We start from the raw sequence: 16,042 nt of genomic DNA on the forward strand, positions 1-16,042 counted from the left end.
AGCTGAGCCAGTCAGAAACATGGTCACTTGGATGAAATCATGGGAATCAGCTAATATGAGTGGAACCCGAGGACCACAGGCTGAGCCTTCCTACTCCTCACCCTCTGATTCCTCATCACAATGGCCGGGGCTCTGAGCTCATGCTAGGTTCTGACTGCAGTTCTCAATACCCGCCATTCACAAACGTAAGGAACTCCAATACACAGGCGCTACTTTCAACCTCACTTCAAGATGAGGAGACTGGATCAAGGAAACACAATTTGCGCCCCGTCACACCAGCTTGGAAGTGCGAAGTGGATTTCCCCTCCAGGACAGAGCTCGGCTCTTCCTCTGCACAGCCTGCGCCTTGCATAAAGGTACCTGGTCAAGAGGGCGCGAGGTGCCTTCCCTTGGGCAGAGCTCAGAAGGGGCACCTTTTTCTAAGAACACAATGCCCTGTGTAGGATCTGCTCAGGGAGTGGCCCCAAAGCCAAGCTCTTAACCACCAGTCTACAGTCTTAAACACTAGACTGCTGTCCCTAGAGGTGGTACCCGGTGAAAATATAAACTCAAAAGAGTATTGATGGACGTATGAATAATGTATACTATGAAATGGGTTCTAAGTTACCGAAGGGAAGTGGGATTTAGAGAGCGGGTAGATTACAACGTCATCTTCTCCAGCTGACTTCCAGGACAGCAGCTCTCCAGGGACAGTTGCTCGTCCTTGTCAGTCACCTGTCACCGGCCTTGTTCAGAAAGAAAACCATATGCTAACAGATAGCTTTGTACAGTTGCAAATATACTCACATATGTAAATGCATCCCACCTTAATAGTTAGATACTAATGTACAATGTCTCAATTACAAAAACATCACGACTTTTTGGAAATCAGGACACCCCTCCCAACACAGACATTGTGGTGTATTTGCCCATGTTCCCCAAGTTCTACATAAAACACTGCTCAGTTCTCATCTCATCTCATTAAGTGTTTATTTGATTAACCGGAAAGACATCTGGTCTTGGTCGGGTCACATTAGCCACACCGTCACCAGTGAGAACTGGCTTCAGTATTGAACTTACGTCTTTCCAGAGCCGTTTGTGCCAAGGCCCCAAGATTCCCTCCCTGTTATCGGGAAACCAGGTTTTCTGGGGAAGGTGTGATTATCTGAATCAGTAACACCTTGGGGCTAGTTTCAAAGATGCTGGATGAATATCAGAGAATGAACATTACTACTGATACAATCCAACCAACAGCATATATTTGTAAATTATAACGAAATGCATCGGGGTGCTGCTGGGCCACACAACTGGGTGTAGATAACAGCCTGCGCGTAACTACTTACGCAGGGCATGGACTCCCCAGTCTGCCTCGGTCCCATCACTCCTGAGTATCTCTCTGACGCTGGGGCTGAGTGTCAGCTTCCATTTATCACCTTGTACCCCCCAAAACTACGATCATTGTTCACAGTATTGAAATGTATCCCCATAACCATAAACTTCATCTCTGTCAAAGCTGGAAAAACAAAAGACGGACTGAGAGGACCACGTGTTGCAAAATATTTGGGAAAAGATATTTCTTTGTGCAATAAACTGTTTAACATTTAAAAAACTTGACCTTTATGAGATAGGCGATATCCCTTTTCCCTCCGTTCCCTCCTTCCTCACTCCCCTTCAAAAATAATTATTTGAGTTTAAAATGCCAGGAGTTGTTAAATATCCAGGTGCTAATCCCCTTTATTTAGCTGGTGTCAGGACCAGACTTGCCCAGGAAAACAAGAGTCTTTCCAGAGAAACTTCTCTTTCTGAGAAATGTGTTTTCTAGATGCTTTTGGGTTTGGGGGGGACTAAGTGCTCTTTCAACTTCTTAATGTCTAGACCTTCATTTTCCCTATTAATTTTAGTAAAGAGCCCTACAACTTCACACTGAACAACACTGAATGCTTATTACGTGCATTTACACATTCATTTCCATAAACCCACTTCCTGACTGTACCTGGCAACCTGGACAACAGTTAAGAATGCTTTCTCTCCACCTCCTACTTTGTGCCGGAAACAAGGTGCACCAAGCCTTAACTTACAGGATGTCCCACGGTGCGTGACACTGTTTGACTGTGTGATATAAAACAATGCATTATTCTACTTCCAAAGAAATAAAGGTCAGTTCCACCTACATTTAAGAAACAAATGGCCTGCCAATTTACCATCCCAGATGGTTACTGAACCAAACATTTTTCTTCTTTTCCATTCTCTTCTTTTCCCTTTTCTTTTTTCTTCCTTCCTCCTCCTTTCCTTCTGTCCTTCCTTCCCTTCCCTCTTCCCAATGTCTTTCGGCTCCTTGTGGGTGAGGCTGTTTTATTTATACATTACTTTGACTTAGTCCAGGCTGCACCGGACTGAGGGCATTTCATCTGACCCTCACAATAAGCATGTGAGGTGGGCAGGGGGAGTCCATCCACATTTTCACATGGAAAACTCTCCAGGAAGTTAAGTATCATGGTCACATATTTAGGAGACAACATTGCCGGGTCTCCTTCCACTCTGGAAAGCCCTTTAAGATAGCATCCCTCAAAAATGTTTCAACTCCTTTATGGCAAATATACATGACAATGAAAGATAAATACAGAATCTCTTCTTATCAAACTCTATCTGCCATAAATAATTTAAAAAAAAACAGATATCCTCTTTGACATTTATACTTTATTGGAGTACATTTCCAAGGCCTTTTCAAAAATGATTATTACCATTTATTAAGCTTTTTAAAATACTCTCTCCCTTGCCCTGGCTGGTGTGGCTCAGTGGATGGAGCACCAGCCTGAGAACTAAAGTGTTGCTGGTTCAATGCCCAGTTGGGCACATCCCTCAGTTGTGGGCCAGGTCCCCAATAGGGGGCACATGAGAGGCAAGCACACATTGATGTTTCTCTCCCTCTATATCTCCCTCCCTTCCCCTCTGTCTAAAAATAAATAAATAAAATCTTAAAAAAAAAAAAACCCTCTCCCATTTCGTGTAAGCATTATGGATCCTCTAAGATACAGGTCTAGCTGGTGAGTAACAGCAAGGAAAAAGGTATTCAGGACTTAATAAAATCCTTGTACTCATCTAAACCTTAAAAAAGTGGGTTATATAAAGGGGAACCCAAAAATCTGGAATTTGTTTATTAAAAATTGTGTATTTATTCTTACATGTTTAAACTTCAGTTACCTTCAAAGTACTCTCCACTTGATACAAACACCTATCAAGTTTTTTCTACTGCTCAGAACTGATTTTGATGCTTTTTAGTGCTTCTGCTGCTTCTTGTTTCACCTCTTCCACATACGCAAAATGCTTCCCTTTGAGGACTTCTTTCATCCGGGAAAACAAAAAAAGGTCGCTTGGTGTGAGATTGGGTGAATGGGGGGTGGGGCACAGGGGTCATGCCATTTTTGGTCAAAAACTGCTGACCACTCAGCGTGGTGTGGGCAGGTGTGCTCCTAAATCACCTATCATGAAATGGGTAAATGTGTTGAAAGAGTCTTTAAAAAAAAAAATGCACTGAAACCAAACGCAGCCTCTCACCACAACGCCAGCTAGTCCACTGATGCAGATGGGATCCTAGAACACGCATCTAGCAGGGGTAGCCTCTACTACAAGGGGCCCATCCTCCAGAAGATAATTCTGGGTCTTTGGGGTCCCCCCTCAGCAGCACTGCAGATATGGAACACGACAGAAAGCTGTAAGTGCCTTTAAAAGCACACACACTGAAGTTTAGTCTGCTGCCACACCCAACTGTGCACAGTCGCTGCGACAAACTGAAATGCCCCCCCGCCACACAGAGAGAGAAACAAAAAGCAAGAATAAGAAGTGTCCTCTGCTAGACAACAAAGGTTTTACTGGTACAAAGTTTTACTGGGGGGAGATCACAGCTCATTACAGATATGTCTATCAAGGGCACAACTTAAGTTATTTAAGTGCTGGCTTAGTCAAACACACCCTGAAATTGGAATCACACAGCCAAGGCCCAGAAACTCATGCACCTTTCCAAAAACAAAACTATATGGTGCCTTTATGAAGGCTCCATGGCATTTGCCATGAAGATGGGGGTTTTCAGAAGAGGGGAAAACTAACTTTTACTGGGGGGGAGAGTGAGGAGGAAGGGGACAGCAGGCTCAGATAAGCAGGTGACAGCAGATAAAGGGTTAAAGTTAAAGGGCATAGGGCACCCTCTTCCTAAAGATCACAGGGCACACTCAGGCAGGACGTCTCTGAGAGCCTGGAGCCTGGAGCCTGGAGCTGGTCCAGTTGTGAAACAGAGCACAGGAAGAAAGAGGGGCTGCCCTGCTTAACCTGAGAGTTGCTCAGGTGAAGCGGAACACCTGCACTGATTAGCAAAGCCATCCAATCAGAACTGCATACTGATTAGGCTGATGGCTGAATTTTAAGACTGCAAAAGGGAAATGCCAACTCACGGTTCTATACTCAGACCTCAGTCTACCCTCCAACTGCCTGTAAGGAAGGAGCATTAACAAGGGGGCGCCAGGGGAGCTACCTGTCAGAGCGGGGTGCTCAGCATTCCAGACCACTGGGGTGTCCAGGGTTCCCTGAAAGGGGCATCTGCCCGGAAGGGAGCAGCCAGGGCAACATCAGGTCTGAGACTGAGGCTAGTCTCTCCACGGTCTCCATCTGTGCCCTCTGCTCCCCACCTCGCGGCATTTTCCCAACACGCGCGCGCACACACACACGCAGGCAGGCAGGACGAACGCACGCATGCGCCTGCGCCACTGCCACCTCCCCCACAATACCTGTAGTTGAAGGGCCCCACGTCTGGGTACTGGGCTGGAAGGAAGAAGGAAGCACTGAAATTTTTATTCGAAGACAGTGGCATATTCCTGTCATTTAAACAGTATACAGCACACTGCACACTTTTAACTAGGCGGAAGAATAATAGAATTACCTGGAAATGGTAGATAGTGATCCTGCTGCGAGCAACTACAGACTCCTGAAATTCACTTGGGTGGGAACGTTGAGACAGGTAAGACTTTGGGGTATTGGCGCTTCATGTGTTTGATTCACACTCTGCTTTAAGGAGCTGCTGAGACTGGTGGGGCCTGAGTTCCCAAAACTCACACCCATTTAATGTCCCTACATGAAACAATACTGGGTGAGTCAAGAAGTCCATTTAGTTTTCTCCATAAAATCAAAGGCACGGTCTTCATTTTCACCAATGACTATTGATTTGGGTATTTTGAGCATGTCGGCTGTCTCCCGCTTCTGGCTTCTAGTGGGCAGAGACCAGGAAGATGCTGAACATCTCCCCATGCAGAAGGCAGCCCCACAGCAAAGAGTTATTTGGCCAAAATGTCAATAGTACAAAGAAACTTCGCAAACCACCTATAACATGTTTGATCAGTCACAGCACCTTCTCCACACACTGCACAAATCTTTGTTTGTATTTCAGTTGCATTTTTATCTTTCTTGAAATAATAAAACATAATACACCAGAAATCATGATAAAGTTACTTCTTCCATCTTCAATCTCAAAATGGCTGCACAAAAATTCACCAATTTTGATAAGTTTTTTTAAAATGCACACTGATATGACAGCTGTCCCAATAATATCTGACAAAATTGCTTCAAATGAAGTTAAGGACAACTAAGCACTAATAGAGCTATTGTGTGGATAAAACTAAATGAACTTTTCGACCAACTCAATAATCTGGGGGAGCCAACTATTGTAGTGATCCCATAAAAAGCACAATAATATTTTTATATCCACAAAGACTATTAATTACATTAATATAAATCCCTATTATATGTCAAATTCACATTTTCCCCCTTTGGTAGCCATAAACTTTTGGAGATTGGCCTCCCTCACAATAAACGTGGACATCTGCATTCTTTATGGAACATCCATACAAACAGGTCTTTCCCTTGTCTGGCCCTAAATCCAAAGGTTCAAGGCCTCTTAACTGTGTAACTTGTAATGGCTCCATATTTGATCCCAAAGGCAGCTTCACCAGAAGGCTGGAAATGGGGAAGGTCTGGAAATCTTTTTTAGGAAAATCTAGAGTTAGTTTTCAGACTTCCCCCCTGGCACACAAAATCATGTTACTGTATATAACCCATGAGGCGCTAAGACAATGACATCACAACAATGACATCACAAGAATGACAACCCAGCAATGACATCACAACACGGGAGAAGGCGCAGCCTTTCTCTGCTTGTTCCCTTCATTTCCACACTCGAGACTGCATTTCTAAGACTGGGGTGCACTTTGCCTGTTCCCTTAACTTCCCAAAGGATGCGTTCCAATTTCATCTTCCTCTCTTCTTTTTGTCTTGCTTGTTCTCTTTCTCTTTCTACATTCCATCACAGCTAAGTACAACTCCAAGCTCTGCCTGTTACCAGCGTGGCCTCTTCAAGTCAGACTCATTACGGTGATAGATATGTAAATGTCATATAATGCCATTGAGTAGAAGAAGAGTAAATGAAGTAACGATTTCTTCTTTTCATGCCTTAATTAAAGAGTCCAAATGTAAATTTATTAAGCCCTGCTTAGTTTTATTAGAGACTACCTTGGTTCCTAGGCCAAACAAGATTTTAAAAACTCATTTGTACTACTGAAGTGAATTTTTTCCTTATGAGTAAGTACTAAACACACTCCGAGAACACTAAATGAGATAAACAAGGTTGACTTTTTTGTTCAGAGTGTACACAGAGCTCAAGTCCTCAATGTTCTACCTGACCTTCCCTCCAGCAAATACTTGACCGGCAAGCCTGAGAGCACTGGCGCTGAAAGGGCGGGGCGCATTTCACAGGTCTCGCCTCTTGGGCTAGTTATCCACTAAGCTTTGTGCAACTTGGACCCAAACAGAAGGTAGGAGAGTTGATTCATCCAAATGAAAATTTCTTATCCAGATCTTCCATGGAGAGATAGGAGGAGAACCTTAATGGATCCCACTGAGAGGAAACCTAGCTCCCTGAAAGGATGTGGAAATCAAAACTGTGAGATGCCCTTTGAGGCAAGCCAGAAGCCCATTGACAATTTCAGAACACCTCAAAAAAACGGCTGGCATATCCTCTGAGCTTTCTAGAACACACCCCTGCTAGGAAAACAAACAAACAAAGAAACACAAAACAAGGCCATGGGGAAAGCGGGTTAATGACATCTTCCTGGGTCTCTGGTTTCTCTACGGTAGCCCTCCCCCCATCCACGGGGGATAGTTCAAGACCCCCCAGTGGATGCCTAAAATCATGGATAGGACTGAACCCTATATATATATCTGTTTTTTCCCATGCAGACACACCTATGGTAAAGTTAAATTTATACATTAGGCACAGAGGAATTAACAATAGCTAATAATAATCTGGAACAATTACAACAATATGCTGTGAAAAAGTTATGTGAGTGTCTCTGGGGTCACTGGGGAAAACAAGGGCGACTTGAACACCAGCACTGTGCTAGCAGACAGCTGACCTGATCGCTGAGACAGCTGCTAAGTGACTTCAGATGGGAAGCACACGCAGCGTGGAGTTGCTGGGCAAAGGGGCGACTCACATCCCAGCCAGGATAACGCAAGATAACTCGAGATTGCATCCATCACCTTTCTCAGAATGGTACACAATTTAAAACTTATGAATGGCTTATTTCTAGAATTTTCCATTTAATATGGTTGACTGAGGTTGACCGTGGGTAACTAAAACTACAGGAAGTGAAACTGCAAATAAGGGGGGGCTACTGTACTAGACCAATGTTTCTGAATGACAAATCCCTAATCGGCTAATTAACCATCTATCTATAGCTACACATCTCTATCTCTATCCAAGTTGACATTTGTACCTGTATGTGAAGAGAGAAGGGGGCCCTCCGTGTATTCTACCCTAGACCTCTCTCTGGCCATCCCATTTGCTGCAATCAGAGAATCATTTGTGCAAGGAGAGAGAGGGGAGAGGAGAGAGAAGAGAGGAGAGAGAGGAGAGAGAAGAGGAAAAAGAGGGAGGCACAGAGAGTAGAGAGGGTCCCTGACTTTTGACGGTTCGATTTGTGAGTTTTTGACTTTACAATGCTGAGAAAGGGATACGCGTAATGTGTTACTTGAGCTATTCAACACTTTGTTATAAAATAGGCTTTGTGTTAGGCGATTTTGCCCAACTCCGTGTTAGGTGCTCTGGGCCCACGTAATGCAGGCTAGACTAGATGTCCAGTAGGTTAACTGTGTTACATGCAGTTTCAGTTTGGCGTATTTTCTACTTCCAAAGGTTATTGGGATATAACCCGGTGGAAAGTCGAGGAGCGTCTTTACCATGTTTCCTGGCAGAGCTTTCACAATGTGCAGATCCAGGAAGGGGGGCGGGAGGGAGGAAAGAAGGCAGGCATGGAAAAAGAATTTACAGTTGCTGATCAATAACTACCTTCTCCAAAAACCCTGAATATGTGACTTAAGTTTTTAGCTGCCTACATATCTGAGGGATACTATTTGCTTTAACAGCACCCTTTCAACAATGTGAAGTCTCTGTAAACTGCAGAACTGCTCCCACACTGGTGCGAACTGGTTGGAGCTGCTGCCTCTTAACACCTGCAGGAGATGGTCAGCAAGGGGAGGGAAAGGATGGGATGTCATCTGTGAATGGCTCTCTATGCTTCCTGTATTTTATAGAACTTACTTCCCAGAATCCTCACAGTGACCGCTAAGAGGTTATTAAACCATCTTATACATATATTAAAAAAAAACCAACAAGCACAGAAAGGAAGAAACATCCTGGATCGCACCTCTTGGTAACAGATGGGCTGGGGTTTGGATCTGGTGGTCGGCTTCCTAAGGGAAGGGCTGAGAAAGACCAGAGCCCGAGAGGGGAGGAGACCACAAGCCATGGAAAGAGCAGCCCGGTGGCTTCCCAGTCTGCCTGTGGCACTGTCTGCACCCTACAGGTTAGGGCACACGCAGGGGCGTCCCAGGCCCCAAGGTGGTACCTCCCACAGCTGTGAGCATTTCAAACTGCCTAGTCTCAAGTTGCACATGCCTGATAGGTACACAACTACAAAACAGGCTTTTGTGTGCAGGCCTGGGAGCCACCCCACTCTTCTGAAGTGGGTCCTCTCTGGGAACAATGACAGCGGAGCAGAAAGTACACAGAGTGGCCCCGGAACAGGAAGTCGGCCTCAATCCCTCCAACCGGTAACAGGAAGCTTGGAGAGTGTTTTCTCTTCCCTACTTCTTGAGACTAGTTTATGAACACGCAGAAGATGGCAAAAGCCATCTAAAATCCTCCACAAACCACATGCGTGCATTCTTACAGCTTCTTTGAAAAGTCTCGTAAGGTCTCAGGACCAACAGGGATGGATGACCATGAAAAAGAAAAATTGCAAGCCAGTCCTACTCATTTATAAGAAGGCAAAATTCCTAAACAAAATATTTTAGCAAGTGGCAGTAATGCACATATAAAAACAATAATACAGCACAGCCAAGCTGATTATTTTACATATGCAAGTTTAGTTAAAAACTTGAAAAATCAGTTAGTATAAGTCACCACACTAACAGATTAAAAGAAAAACTCATACAATTTCTCCAATGGACATACAGAGCACTTAAAAAGCACCTGCACATAATTCAAAACATTTGGCACACCAGGAATAAAAACTCCCTTAAAATGAAAAAAAAATTATCTCCACAACTGTCACTGTCATTGAACAAATGTCAAAAGTCTTTCTTTTGAGACCTGGGAAGGCAGAGAAAAATTTTATAAAGATTAGAAAAGGAGAGCTGAAACAGCCAACATTCTGAAGATGACATGATTGTATATGTACAAAATACCAAAGACTCTACAGCTAAGTCACTAGAATTCATTTCATTAGTTTGCTATGTTCTGGATACAGATCAATATAAAAATACAACTGTATTTCTATAGGTTGGCAAAAACAAATTAAGAGTATGAAATTTTTACAAGTGAAAAAATATGAAATACCTAGGAATAAATCTAATAAAAGATGTGTAAAGACCTCTACACAGAAAACTGTGAAACATCCTTGAAAGGAAATTTAAGATCTAAAGAAATAGAGGAACATACTATGTTCATGGACCAGAAGTCTCAATATCAATAAAGATACCAACGTTGCCCAAATTTATTTATAGACTTTACTCTCAATCCAAATTCCAACAGTTCGAAAGTCTGTTGCTGGTGTTGTTTTGTTTTGGTGGAACTTAATAAGTGGACTTGAAAATGTTGTGTAAATGGAAAAGACAAAGAATACCAAGAAACTCTTAAAGAAATACAACAAAAAAAACAAGGTAAGAGGCTTCATCTAATGAACGTAAACTCTTATTATAAAACTACGATGTGGTACTGGTGTGAAAACGTATTCTAATAGGCAAAAGGAATAGACCAGGGATACCAAACAAATTGACGCACATTTGGGTGCTCGATTTATGACCAAAATCGCCCTACAAAACAGTGGGAACAGAACAAATTTACCAATAATCATGCTCAGGCAACCGACTATCTTTAAAAGATTTTTTAAAAAATAAAACTTGATCCCTATCTCACACAATACTCAAGAATTAATTTCCAGTGAATTGTAAACATACACTTGGGAGTTAAAACTGAAAATTTTCTACGAGGTAGAAGAACATCTTCATAACTTCAGAGTAGGAAAAGACTTCCTGGGCAGGACACAGTAAAACGCTAACCATAACGGAAATGGACTCATTAAAGGATTTAGACAAAGTTAAGAACCTCCGTTCATCCTAAAGAGCGTGCACAAGCAAGCAACGGAGTGAATATTCTGCCACAATACAATCAGCAATGAACTCATATCCAGAGTACATTAAAAACACCTATAAATCAGTAAAAAAAAGACAGACAACCCAACTGAAAAGTGGGCAAGAGACTTGAACTACCATGTCACAAAACACTTCTAATTGCCGATAGACAGGAAAAGCGCTCAACCTCATCAGTCAGGGTAAAGCAAATTAACTCCGCGATGTGCCAGTACTACAAAATCCCCAGAATGACTCAAACTACAAAGACCGCGGACGTTGGCAGGGACAGAGAGCAAGGGAAATCCCTGTGTGCTGCCGAAGGGAGTACACTGGCACGAGTGCTCTGGAAAACAGGTTGATGTTATTTACTGAAGTTCATGTTACCTGTAAGCCAGCCTTCCTCCCCCGCATATAAACAAGTAGAAGAAATCCATGCCCACAGGCACCACCAAACGCACACAGGAACGATCCTAGCCACCTCACTGTAGCGCCCCAGTGAGACCATCCAAAGGCCACCAACAGCACGGACAAATGATTGGGGGCAGGTGTCCTTGGACAACAGCTTTCTGTGCAGCACAGAGAAATGCACAGACTACAGCCACACGCAACATGAATATCATGAATATCACACACACAGTGCCGAGCAAGGAATCCACACTCCAAGATTCCATTCACCCTTGCTCAAAAGGCACAGTCCAAACCAACATATTGGGTCTAGGGGTTAGGTCTTTGGCTGAAAACCTATAAAGAACATCAAAAAAGCATTTACCAAAAAAAAAATCAGGAGGTTCTTTTTTTACCTTTGGGGAGGGTGAGGAGTGACTGGAAGAGGGTGGGGGGAGGGGACTTCTGGGGCATTGGCTACGCTCTACTGTTTATCCTGGTGTTGGTTTCGGGGTGTCACTGTGATAACTCATTGTACATGCATCTTTACTTTGTGAACTTTTCTGTATGAATATGAAAATTCAGTTAAAGCGGGTTGAATAATAAATCAAATGCATCTACGATAAAATACATCATTATGTCCATCAGTACCTATGCATATTGCCGGGAAATGGGAAGAGAATAACTTAATTAAAAAGAAAAACAGGCAAGTGGCCTCACTGTGGCCCATTATTTTTGACAGCTTTTGTACTAACACGCTACCAAGCACTGTGGATCAGGGAGCGCTCCGGGCCAGTCCACCCCGAGCAGGCTTCCTACTCATCTGTCATCCATCTCACGAGCAGACCTTGGTGCTCTGCTCCAGGCGACGCACGTTATAGAAAGGTCCTAAGATCTTCCAGAAAACCTCCAACCACTGATACCCAACACTTGCTCCTCCCTTCACTCTTCACAGGTTGATCTTTTCTTTGTTCTGTTGTCAACTCAAGTGTCACTTTTTCAGGGAATCTTTTCCTGTCCCCATTCCCACCCTCACCCCTCCCTGGGGTGACCAACATCGAGCTCCTCTCCTTTTGAGTTAGTGCTGGTCATTCTCCTTCAGGCCCCACCTGCCAGATCCCTCCTGGGAAGCTGATCCCTGGGCACTAGATCACCAGGACACCCTGTCCAGCTGACCTGCTGGGTGCCACTGATGGGAGGCAGTGGCCGAAGCTGGAGAAAGGGAGAAGAGACGCCCAGCATGTCCTCCTCATCCCTATTTTGCTGTGGACTGTGTTTCTAGGGGTGGCTGCTTCTCCAGAGGCCCAAGCTCATCCATCCTTCCCAGCTCCAGCCCATACTGCCTCCAGCTTTATCAGTCCTGCCACCCAGGGTGGTGACAATGCCCCACCTGTGCCCTTCACTGGCTCTAGTAACCTGGCCTCGATAAATCTAAACAATTCTTCCACCAAACACTCTTCACTTGAACGAGGCTGGATTCTGTTTTCTGCTGAGACCCTGCAGAGTGGCAATTTTATATCAATTTATTTGTATGATTATTTTTATCAACATTTGCCTTCTTCCACTAGGCTGTGAGCTTTGTGACACAGGCCCTTCAGAAAGTGCCAACCAATATTTGTAAAATGATTTAGTAAGTTAATAAATGCATGAATGGATTTACATTAGAATCAGAATATACTATGCCTAGTAACGAGGCCTCCAAAAATGTCCCTGCTACATTTGACGTGGCATAACCTATCAGAGCAAACATTTTTTTCCTTGTGGGTTGAAAATAGCCTTTGTTGGCAGGAATATTTTTACTCATGACAATAATTTCAATTCCAGCAATAAGTGTAAAAGCTAAGATTTCTCAATTCAAAAGATATAACTCTACCTGAAGGTCATCAATGATAAGATTCCAGGTGGACTGCAGTCAGTTACAGCTCTGAGAGTCAGTAGGAATGCAATAAAAATATTAACTAGATAAAGAAGGCTTTGTGTCTCTGAGATTTTCATAACCTATTGCGAGTAACTCTAGAAAATAATTACTTAGTTGTTGCAGGGTGCTACTAAGTTGTTACGAAGTATTAGGAGGGTTAACCATAGGCAGGAAATGAAGGCACCACTCCCGATGCCTTCCCAGCACCACAAAACTATCAACTCCACATTGTTGTCTGAGACGTAAAAGACCATCTGGGCTGATCCCAATATTAGACATGCAAGTTACGTACTAGTGTATATAGTTAGACAACTTCTGCAAAATGAACTGGAGAATTCTAATTCTAGGCCGCTCATCAGAGTTTCCTGAGCGGAGTCTGCGACTCTGCAGATTCTCTTCTCTTTTATGGCAGGAAAAGTACAGAAAAATCAGACTGCTTACAGGCGATCTGATGCACTCAGCAAGATCTTTCAAACCAGTGTATGCTATACAATGTGACACCTGAATTTCAATCTTGAGGAAACCAGTGTACAAATTGTAATCACAACTGAATACATACTGTACCAGGAACGTTTCCTTCTAAGGGTATCTTAAAAGCAACAATTCACCTAGCAAGCTCCTGGAGGGTAACATAGTCCAATAAGGCCAAGGGTCTTCCCTTTTCTGGAGTCTCTTTCCTGGTTGAACCCCTCCTGCTTCTTCTGCTAACTTTTTCATTGTATTGTAAAAAGTATCCAGTTCTGTTCACTCTAACCAACAGGAAGAGCAATGGTCCTTCCTCTAGTACTGCAGGAGTTCAAGATTATGTATAACTATCACCAAGCAAACCTGTTAGTTAATGAAGACCTTTCTGATACGGCACGACTTGGGATATGGGTCTGATTTTATAATCCTGGGTGATATGGTGTGGTTTTACTAATAGGTACGATATTAATCACACCTTCTGCGAGGGTTGGGGAAGAAGTGATTGAGTTACAAATAGTTAAAATGCAGTTGTACTGCCAATTCCTTTTACAACCACATAACTTGCTTTGCTATGTCCAATTCGGTGCAACAAAAAAATTCCTTTTTCCTTATTCATTCTCTTAGGCGGTAACTGCTATAGGAAATGACCACACCAGTTCCTTACTGATCGCTCCCCCTGCAAACAAAAGAGCATTTTATACCCGATCCTGCCATTACCAGTAAAGAGAATGGAGTCAAAATGAACTGCGCTCCACCTTTCCTGCCCATATATAAAGAGATACTGTTTTCTGAAGGGGGCAGCGGGGAGGAAGTACCGCATTTAGTTCATAGGGCTGATACGCCCCCCGCCCCAGACTCACTCGTCTCCATTCCCGTCAACATCGCCCACTTATGAGGCACCAGTACGCGAAGGGCCCACAGCCTGACAGGGTCAGAAAACAAGCATCTCTTGCACAGTCTGAAAATCACGACTCCAGATGCCTTCCCAGCACCAAAGTGGAGCGGGTGGCCGAGCCCAGGGAGACCGGGTGGCGTCTCGGGTGCCCGCAGGCCGCGCCACGGGTGGCGCCGCAGCGCTCCGGGCCCCCCACGGTTCCGCAGGGACCGGCCGCAGGTCCTTACCCGCCAGTCCGCCGCCCCCGCCGCCGCCCCCGTCGTCTGCGTGCCCCTTCCTCCGCTGCAGGATGAAGTAGGGGTTGGCCCTCTCGGTGATCCACAGCGCGTTGGCCAGCAGCACCTCCTCTGGGTTCACCCACATGTTCCCGGGCGCCGCGGGCGGACGCACAATGGGCCGGCGGGTCGACTCCCGCACACCGGCGCGCACGGGCGCGCACCCCCGGGCACACGCTCGCCCGCTAGGTGCGGCGGCGGAAAGCGACTTCAGCAGCGGGGGGCTCGCAGCGCCCCGGCCACAACAAAGCCCCCGCGGGAGGCCGAGGTGGACAGCGAGGACGCGGGCACCGTGAGCAGCATCCTCCCCGCCCGCCGCCTCCCGCCGCAGACGCCCAGGCCCGCCGTCCGCAGCCCGGCCGCTGCCCACGGCAGTGGGAGGAGGAGGAAGCGCTGTGGCTCAGTCCCGGAGTCCGGCTGGGCGGCGGGCAGGGCTGCGGGCCACACGAACTGCTTCGGCCCAGCAGTGTGGGCCGAGCTGGGCCGAGGCGCGGCTGCTCCCGCGGCGCCAACCGAAGCTCCGGCGGGGAGCCCACTGAATGTTAACGCTCCGTGTCAGGGCCACTCGCACCCACTGCGAAGCCCAGAAGGACGCTCCGGACACTGCGAATGAATGGCGACAGCGCGGTTCACTTGGAGCGAGCCGGGGTGGCACCAGTTTCCGCGGGCGCGGGTCCTCCGAGGGCTCCGCGCGCCGCGACTTGCCGCTGCGGCTGGCTTTGGGGGAACCTCCTGGGGACCGTGTGGCGAACCCTCGGCCCCACGCCCATCCCAGCCGGGAGGACGCCGCCAGCCTCTGAACCGGGCGGTGTGAGTGCGCCGTGCGTGTGTGTGGCGGACGCTCCGCAGGCTAGCGCCACCCCTCTTCCCAGGAAATAAGTGTTTCAAGGTTCCAGACTTGGAGCTGGATACCCGCGTCGGAAGTGTACGCAGCCAATGGCTGTCGATGTTTTTGTTTCCTGCATCCCTAGGGCAAGTCATGTGCTAAACTTGTCACCGCCTGTAACCCCTCCCCCTCTCCATTCCTTTGTAATTAAAGTGGCCTAGCTAAGTGCATTACATCACTTCTCTGTTTGACCTGTGGGGCATGAGCAATAGCGAAGTTGGAAGCAGCCCAAAAGCTTGGACCAACTAATTCACACTACAGCTGTTCCTATATCAGGCATTTGGAGCTCCGAGGACCAGGCATGGCAGAATTCTGGGATTTATCCACACTTTAATAGGTGGATTAAAAAAAATTTTTTTAATCATTGAAATCAGAGACACACAAACCAGGCCAGTTTATCCCTAGACAGCTTTTTGCTTTCTCCCCATACTTCGATTCCTTTGTGGCGATCACAGCTCATCTGCCTACGTATCTGATGACCTTTCCAGCTCTGTTTACACCCAGGA

At 45.7% G+C, this 16,042-nt stretch overlaps 1 protein-coding gene across 1 annotated transcript in view; it reads right to left on the reverse strand.

Annotated features, from left to right (window-relative positions):
* TBC1D9 (TBC1 domain family member 9) overlaps positions 1-15,572 on the reverse strand; it is a 74,425-nt gene extending 58,853 nt beyond the window's left edge. Inside the window, exon 1 of the mRNA XM_053911281.1 lies at positions 14,603-15,572. Within this exon, the coding sequence (XP_053767256.1) occupies positions 14,603-14,738 (136 nt within the window). The 5' untranslated portion in view covers positions 14,739-15,572. The remainder of the gene's footprint in view (positions 1-14,602) is intronic.
* Positions 15,573-16,042: the final 470 nt, after the last annotated feature.

Source organism: Desmodus rotundus, chromosome 9 (assembly GCF_022682495.2).
Source record: "Desmodus rotundus isolate HL8 chromosome 9, HLdesRot8A.1, whole genome shotgun sequence".
Lineage (NCBI taxonomy): Eukaryota > Metazoa > Chordata > Mammalia > Chiroptera > Phyllostomidae > Desmodus > Desmodus rotundus.